Source organism: Cygnus olor, chromosome 16 (assembly GCF_009769625.2).
Source record: "Cygnus olor isolate bCygOlo1 chromosome 16, bCygOlo1.pri.v2, whole genome shotgun sequence".
Classification (NCBI taxonomy): Eukaryota; Metazoa; Chordata; class Aves; order Anseriformes; family Anatidae; genus Cygnus; species Cygnus olor.
Genome location: NC_049184.1, coordinates 15,492,814 through 15,501,847, shown reverse-complemented (window position 1 = coordinate 15,501,847; position 9,034 = coordinate 15,492,814). Strand labels below are relative to the sequence as shown.

Genomic DNA, 9,034 nt, shown 5'->3' with positions numbered 1-9,034 from the left:
GTCACCTCCAAATTCAGCCATATGCTATCGCCATCTTTTGCTTCGAGTTGCTGAAATAACAGAGTATTTGGAGTTGATAAAAGCATGCTTCTGACCTCAAAGCAAACAAGTAATGGTAAAGAAGATTTTATGTGCATCAAACACCCTGTTCTATGTCTGCACTTCCGTAGTCCAACACCAGTTTTGAAATACCAATGATGCCAATTCTGTAGAATGAGGCATCCATGGAGCGCTTGGGCGGGCCAGGAGGGTGTTCTCCAGCATGACAGAGAAGCCCTTCAGGGATCACTTCCAATTTCAAGGTTAGATACATCACATAAGCACTTCTCTGAAGAAGCTGGTCTGCGCATACATCTGAAAGAGTAACATTTAAGCTCATTTATGAAACATAATCCAAAGGAAACAAGTCAACTACTAGAGACTGGTGACAGGTGCAATTAACATTATTTGTTTGTAGAACCACAGAATGGCTCGGGTTGGAAGGGACCTTAAAGATCATCAAAATCCAACCCTCTATTAGTTATAAATAACTAATAACCAATGTTTTAGTTTTAAAAACACTTTAGTCATACACTGGCATTCCTGTTCTCCAGCCCCTTTCTTACACCATTAGGAGGAAGTCAACAATACACTCACATTTCATCCGCTTGTGGGGGAAAAAAAGAAAAAAGAACTCAAGCAACGTTTTCCCCCAGCACACTCCAAAGAAAGTTTCAACATTGCTGCTGCTCAGGTTAGCAATGAATATAAGTAGGACCAGAGAAGGAAAGCAGATATTCCAGGTCCTGCAAGCTTCATAACGAAAACCACCACCATCTCTAGCTTTGCCTTATCATATCTGAAAGTATGAGAGACTCCAGCAGACATGACACTCTTGAAATACAGAACTTTATTTAGAAACTGCGTAAAATAGAAAAACCCTGTCAAGAAAAGTCCGAGTCAAATATGGTTTCTCAGTAAAATGGAGTTTTAGGGCAACAAAAAGTCTAAAAGGCCACAAGAGAAATAGCACCACTGCAATTTTAAACAATGGCTAGATACTTGCATTTTTTGGCATTCACTGAATTTGGGTTTTTCTCTGAATTTCACAAAGATTCATGCACTACACAACAATTACCATAAAATGCTCTCCTACACACATTTTAGGACAAGCTACCACCAGGAACAAATGAATACAAGCACAACAGGACTGATCAATCTCAGTAGTGAAGGGGAATCAGAAGTCTTGCAGGATCTTGCCAAACACAACAGTAACGCGGGGCATGATAGCAAAAAAGAGGGACAGTTAAAGAAAGTACTTTAAATATTAATATTTAAGTTAGTCTCAGTACTGTATTTTCTGCAGGAACATTAGCTCTGTTAGCCAGCATCTTTTAGTTTTGACCCCAGAAAACTAGTGAAGTGGCAAGTATTATTATTATTAGATACGTCCTGGTTTAAAAAAAAAACGACAAAATCATCCTCACGTGCTCAATTCATTTTCATTCTAAGAGAGTTGCACAGTGCAAGTCCCGTTACAACCACTGGATTTGATAGCACTCCTTGGGATGGGAAAGAGAAGAGAACCAGTGAGAGACCAAAAAGCATACCAACAAAAATAAACAGTTATAGAAACAAGAGCCAGAAAAGAAAATTACTTCTGAAGAACCTTTTAGGCAGTAAGACTGGATGCCCTTTGCTTTTTGTTGTTTTTTGTTTTGTTTTTAAACAGAAAACACAGTACATTTTGGCAAAGTCATTAGCCACAATGCCATAGAAAAAGGCTTTAGCACTCTTCAAGGTAATTTATGTGTCTCAGCTGTTCATACTCCCTCTAATCTTGTGACAGGCAACGTTAAGGCCTATTTCATCGAGAACTAATCACTCAGTAAGCAGCTTTACATAGGAATGAAGTTTTGTTTTAATAGCCCCTTTTGAGCACTTGCTGACAAAGTGAGACTGCCATGCAAGGCCTCTCAGACAGCAGTGAATGGAGTTAAACAAGCGTCTACCCCAATATGAAGCACATAAAATCTCCTGTCACATTACTTCAATTTGGCATATGGAAGCATATTAAATACTCTTAAGGCATTTTATTATAATTTCTGTGCTGCAATTTCACATTAACTCAATCTTTCTGTGAGTCAGAGTCTTTAAGTTCTCTACTACACGCCACCTTAGATACAAAAAGAGTCTTTCCACAAACCAGTGTTTTACCAGCAAACCATTCTGCAACAAGTTCCAAATATTCAGCCTCTTGCTCCCTAAATATACCACCTAGATGTGAATACTGCTCTGCTACAAAGTGAGAAAGAGCTCCTAACTCAAACCCACTGTAAAAAGAGTGAAACTTCCGCAAAGTGCACTTTAAGAAGAGGTACTTTTTTGCTTATGAAAAGAAACCAGTGAGTCCTCTAAGAATAAAGTGGAGTATTTTACAGTTAAGCACATGATCTGGGGCAAAGAATTCTGATGTTGCTGCTCTGCTGGTACAGTATGTGGTCTGTTAATACTCTTCTTGTTCTTCCTGCGGTGCTCCTTCGTCAGGTATCACAAAGCCTTCCTGAAAGGGGATAAAACAAGTGCTTTAATGAAAAACTGATGTTAAACCAGTTCCCAGCTACTCTGTACACTCCTTTAATGTATTTATTTATACTTAGAACAGTGAAAAGGAAGTACCCTTAAGTCAACCATTTACAGTGTCAAGATAAATTACAGTAGGCTTATTTTCCTCATCTTTGATCTATTTGTTATATACTCTTCATGAGAGCCTGATCTTGTTTGTTGCCTGACTATAATTATGTTATCTGTTCCTTTATTGCAGGAAAAGGCTATGCCATAAACCTAAAGAAAAAAAAGTAGAAAGAGGGAGCACTATAAAGCAAACCAGCTCCCAGTAACAAGGCGCAGTGCAGGGAGAACTATGCAATACAATTTATACAAGATTACTTACATCTGTGGCATAAAGAATTTCCACAATCCTCTGCAATACTGGATCATTCTCCCCTTCATTCTCCTGGCAGATCAATTCAATGTTCCTCAGTTTGCCAAAGTAGAAGTCTCTCTCCTTCTCCAGATCTTCAACAGTAAGTTTCAATACATTGATCTGTCACAGGACATCAACGATAGTTTATCCACCAAAGAGAAGGCAGTAGCGTCTATTCAAAAGGCAGGATCCCCAAAGTTCTCAGAAAGGTGTTTATATGCAAAGCACTTCAGAAATAACCAAGATACTGGAGAAAGGCAGGGGGAGGTCTTACGAGGAAGAAAAGGTCTGTTTCTTAAATTATAATACTATTTCCAGAATAAACACCCAACCCAACACATGCAATACCACTTGGAAATTCCGAAGGCTTAGTACATGACATAGGTAAAAATTTAACTGCCTGCAGTTTTCTTTGCTAACGCATTCCTTCAAGACAACTCTCTCACGCTGAGGGCAGTTTTAGTTGTACTACATTCAGTATTTCACTGAAGTAGCAGCTGCTCATAGCTCAGTTGGAATGCTGCAATATCTGCAACACAGCTGTGGAAATACTTAAAAACAATGCTATGTGTGATATGGCACACACTAGATTTAAATGCCTGGGCGCTCATGTACTGCATAAGCGGTTTTGCTCCTATCAGGAGAGCAAAACCTTTATAACGACGGCTTCTGATTAAGTGATTCCAAATGAACTTAGTAGATACAGATCTCTTTCTGCTATCTCCCTAACAGTCATTTCATGCTATTAAAATATATATATATGCATACACTATGAAGCACAGGGCAGTTCAGAAGGCCATTTTGGCAACACACCTGCTCAATCAATCCTGCTGATTCATCATCTCCTGCAGCCTTTTTCACCATTCCAGTCCCAGCTTTCGCAGTCGTTGGGGTCCTCTGTGTAACAATGGGCCTCTGTGGGGCTGCAAGATTGACTTAGCATTAGCTCTTCCTAGCACACCTTTTTTCCTGCCCTAAGAGTACTGTCCCCCTTCCAAGCATGCAAAAATTTGAAGACATTTTTGTATATGAAGTATTCCTCCTTTACTCCATGTGACGTGCATTTTCTTTCACGTCCTGACACCAATCCTAGCTGTTTTCTCTTTCTGTAGCTCCAAGATAACCAGGTACGAAAGCATGATTCAGAGTTTGAAGCCTAGCATCTCAGAAATAAGCTGCAAAATAATACAGTTTCATACACTGATTTTAATTAGTGACCCAGTCTCATTTCCCCCAGAGTTTTTAATGATTTAGAGAATCTTTAACTGTCTTCTCTACCTGCACTGCCAGAACCGAGAGATTTCTTGGGTTTGTTCACAACTGGTGCAACAAGATTTGGTGCTACTGTCTCTTGGCCTTGCCGGGCAGCGACGGGATCGTACTCCTTCCCATCATAGTTCGCATCAAAAAATTTTTTGAACCACTGAACAAATTCAAAGTTGTCCTGAAATTTTCCTTTCACTAGTTTGTCCACAGGAATTATCTGGAAAGAAAAAGATTAAACTTGTTTTAAGGGTAAAGAACCTCTCTCTCCCTTACTACATGAGTTTTAAAATAATAAGCAAATGCAATTCTTTATGCAGTCCAAGGAGGATTTTCTCTAGACATAACTGTATGTAACAGATTTTTTCCTAATAATTAGAATTAAAAACAAATCTGGTTTCACTGTGAAGGCCCAACTAACTTGAAATAGTTCTGCAGCAAGGTTTCTGCTGCATCAAGTTTCATTGAAAAAGCTTATCTGTAAATTTGAAGGTGGCTCCCCCAGTGCTAGCTTTCGTATACTTGAACTGCTGACCAATTTCATAGCCTGCTCACACAGAACCGCTACAAGGTTTAAACACCACCTTTTTAGTTTATTACAGCGTCTCTGGAACGAGGAAGATTACTGAAAAAGCAGCGAATTGTGAAGATCTGTCTGTAGGCCACAAGCTTTCAGTCTGTGAAGCCTAGCAGTGGCCGGGAGTCATTACTGTTAGGTGATCATTTGGCACTTTCGGCACAGCTGCCCGGTTCTGGGCAGGCTGCACAAGTTCCTCCCCCAAGGTATAAGACCAACCAAGCACGTGTTCAAGCTGTTAGCCAACGAAGAACGAGATGCCTTCTTCATCAGAAGAAGTTTTAACAAGGGAATGTTCTGCATTGTACCAAACATGCTATCAGTAACTAATAACTAGATAAGGCACGCTTCCATAAGCATAACACGCACTTGATCTACGGAAAAACTTACATCTCATTGTCACCAGTTTAAAGTTACATATACCTGTAAAGAGGAATTTGAAATCCTTAAGACTACCATACCAATAGCTTATGGGAACACACTGTTTGAACCATCCTTGTCGTGCATAAGCTCGAGTAAAATTTATCTCGAATTTCGGTATTAGTCTGTGCTACAGAAGTTGTACGGAACTAAAATGGAAGAAATCACCTCCATCATTAAGAAACGCACACCTAACCTCAGCTGGAGTAAAGCAGGTTGTACCAATACAACTGAGGACCCCAGTGCAAACAAAAACTTTTGAGATGTGCAAGCCGAAAACAAACTCTGTCCCCAGATTTATTCAGCTCCAGATTTGAAAGTACATTCCATCTACTTGGATATTCAGAGCAAGGAGAATCAGTTACAACCCAACTTACTTTGTCAACACCCATTCGTTTAAAACCTGCTTGTAGAACCTTGAAGTTTTGAATGTATTCGTGTTCCAATTTTGCTTGAAACTTCACTTTCTTGAGCGCTACAGAACCCGGAAAGAGCATGTCCATGAACTGACAGTACGCAGCACCTGCCGAGAGAAGAACACGGTTGAGGATGAATCAAGCCACCTCACTAAGCCTACACAAGCTGTTTTTCAGTCAGATCAGCCACCTGACCTGACTCATTCCGCAGCTACACATTCCCTTAAAGGCAGCAACAGCAAGATAACAGAACCCTTTGATCTGTTTTGGTGCAGCACGGCTGTAAATAAGCTTAAGTGAACTGTAGAACTAAACTTATGGTCTCACGGCTTCAGGTCTTATAAAGAAGAGCAACAGCGCCTCTGTAATTCCCAGAGAAAAAATCCAGCGTTATTTGGCTTTCCTTTACTCACGGATATCAGTACAGATCTGTTACACGCGTCTGACAGGCACGTAATCTATTCTCATCAACACTAACAGAACTAGAAAAGGAATAATTCTGAAAAATTATATTTAATCATCAAAATAGTGTCTTATTTACTTACTAAAACCAGAACATAAACAAAATTCAGGGGGCTCTCCAAGTTAAGAGGCCAAATTAACCTGAATTATATTTAAATCAAACTTTAATCAAAGAACTGATATAAGACTATTTCTTTCCATTCATTTTAAATCCTTCATGTCCTTCAATTCGGCTCTGACCGTAAAGAAGAGCAGGATTCAGTTCAGCTACAATGAGCAGACAACCACCTCCAGAAAGTGAGCTTTTGTAAAATGTACACGCCTACTAAAGAAAGATATTTAAAACTGTATTTTATCACTCTACAGTGATGATCTGCAACTGTGTGCCATTGAAAATACACACATCAAATTCTGAGCATTATTTCCCACCCCACGACATCAAAGAATTAAGTGCACAAGGAGAGTAACATGAGCCTTGGCCTAAAACATCAAATAGCTACACGAGAAGCCTTTTTTTGTGAGATACAGAAGGTCAAGCAGCAACACATCCTGATACTGCCCTGAACTGGCCCGTTCATCTCAGGCAGGGGTAACAGTCCTGTACCACCCACGTTCTGTCAAGATATTTAGCAGGTTGTTTGGAGCTCCCACTTTCACCTGTGACTACAAGATTGCTGCTCATACACTGACACAAAGAAAGACATTCCCCATCTCAAAACAATCTGTGATCTGTAAAGTAAGCATGATTTAAAAAAAAAAAGAAAATACACAGCATAAGCCAAAGTGATCTGTGCATTTATGCAACCCCAAATTGCTGCTGTCAATACTGCCCTTACCAAAGGTAGCAAAGCTTGGAAACCTCTGCTCTCACATGCCTGCGACAGTAAAAGCCACCTCCACACCTGCAGAGGCTGGGAGTATTTTTGCAGGCACTGGAAACATACTGACAATTCCAAACGTATGTTAAGCTTTTTCCTTTTACTCAGCTCCCAATTTCCACGTCCCTCGTTCTTTGAGCAACATCTTATCTCAAACTCACCATGTGAGACACGCTTCCACTCTTCACCAAGTCCCTTTCATCTCTCTGCTGCAGTTATTCAAATCACCATCTTCTGCCTAACCTAGGCTGCATTTTTAGCCTTAGGTTTTTTTTTTCTGCTGTTACTCCACACACTATTATTTTTTATTCATTCCTACAAGCGTCCTCCCACACACACACAAACACACACACTCCTCCCTGTGATGACATGTGACTTCATCTCTGTAGCGTAGTCACTTCCCCTTTTCTGCTCACAGCTAACAGATATTCATCTTTGCTAAAGTCAGCTCAATCCACACTAACTTGGGGTCCCACCGGCTGATGGAAGGGCAGTTTAGTAAGAGCAGTTTACTAAAAGCAGTTGCAAATTCCTCAAGGTGAGCCCAAGAATTACCAGGACGCTTTCCCTCACGCCTCTCCTTCAGCCCAACCTGAGCCTTTAGGCACTTCCCAAACCTCCTCGTGGTTCTCCTCCATAAGAAATCACATTTGTTTATGCTACTTACCATCCCTGCAAGGCTTAACATACCCATCAGAGTGAATTCCCTACGAGAAAACAACTTCTCCTAAGAGTCTTTTATGCACGTTAGCCCCCATCCCTTCTTATTCTGTTTATGCCGCAGTGCACCTGAAGAATACACCTTTTTTTTGTGGAACACACTGCTAAAAAACATTTTGAAAAAGCTCCACCTGTAACCAGACGGCACCAGCAGACGCCAGATTAACGTTAACCACGGACCTGCTCCTACCCCCAGCTCAGCCAACCCGGGGCTGCGGAGGCCGGCACGGGCAGCTCGGACGGGGCAGGTTTACCCCGGCGAGCCCGGGCACACCCCGGTTGGGGTTCCCCTCCGCAGGCCCCCCCTCACCTGAGCAGAGCTGCTCGATCTTGGTCAGCGCCAGCTGCAGGGACTCGTTGATCCACGCCAGCATGTCGTGCCGGCTCAGGTTGTCGCTCGTCACCGACGTGGAGTACACGTTCACCGCCATCTTCTGCGGGACACAACCGGGCCGTGAGCCCCAGGGGACGGCCTCGCTCCACCGGAACGGCGGCGCTCGAAGGGGGCTCGGGGGGGGGGGGGGGGGGGCGGGGAGCAGCCCGACCACCTCTCGCCTCCCGGTGCCTGCCCAGACGCCGGCCTCGCTCCGCTCCCGGCCCCGGCGGCGCAAAGCGGGGCCCGGCCGCGCCCCCTCCCCCGGCCCGGCCCGGCCCCGGGGCCGCTCCGCTCCGCTGAGGGCCGCGGCCCGGCTGAGGGGCGCGCCCGGGGCAGGCGGGGCCGGGCCCTGCAGGCCGCACGCCGGGCCCCGCACCGCTCCCCGCCGCCCGGCCCCGCTCCCCGGTCCCCGCTCCCCTCAGCCAGGCCCGGCCCGGCCCCGCTCCCCACGGCCCGGCCCCGCTCCCGCTCCCGCCCCTCCCCGCCCGTTACCTGCCCGCTCCGGCCCCGTCTCCCCCGCGTTCAAACCGGCCCCGCCCGCCTGCCCCGGGACCACGTCACGCGCACGCTACGCGCTCACGTCACCGGCACCGTCACGTCGCGGCTGCCCAGCGCCGCGCGCAGCAAAAAGGGCGGGCGGCGGCCCGGGGGGGGGTGGGGGCGGGGACAGCCGCCGCGCCGCTACCGCGCGGCCCCGCCCACCCCGCCGAGGGCTCGCGTGTGATTGGAGGAGCCGGCGGGCCCCGCCCCCGCGCCGCGGCCCCATTCATTAGCGCTGGCCGCGAGGCGCGTGCCGGCCGGGACGCCCCGCCCCCAGCCTCAAGCCCCGCCCCCAGCCCCGCCCCCAGCCCCACGGAGCCCGGCTCAGCGCGGGGCCGGTGGTGGCGCGGGGGGGGGACCCGGAGCCCGGAGCCCGGGGGCCTTCCCCTGGGACAGGCAGCAAAGTGCTGGGGCAGG

At 45.5% G+C, this 9,034-nt stretch overlaps 1 protein-coding gene across 1 annotated transcript; it reads right to left on the bottom strand.

Moving 5' to 3' along the window:
• Positions 1 to 871: 871 nt before the first annotated feature.
• On the bottom strand, positions 872 to 8,716 carry MAPRE1 (microtubule associated protein RP/EB family member 1). Its single transcript, XM_040575735.1, has 7 exons — positions 8,570 to 8,716; positions 8,012 to 8,135; positions 5,603 to 5,748; positions 4,244 to 4,448; positions 3,779 to 3,888; positions 2,933 to 3,085; positions 872 to 2,542 (listed from the first exon to the last, which is right to left on the bottom strand). Exons 2-7 carry the CDS (start codon positions 8,130 to 8,132, stop codon positions 2,486 to 2,488), a joined length of 792 nt encoding a protein of 263 aa, XP_040431669.1. The 5' UTR covers positions 8,133 to 8,135; positions 8,570 to 8,716; the 3' UTR covers positions 872 to 2,485.
• Between the last annotated feature and the right edge of the window lie 318 nt (positions 8,717 to 9,034).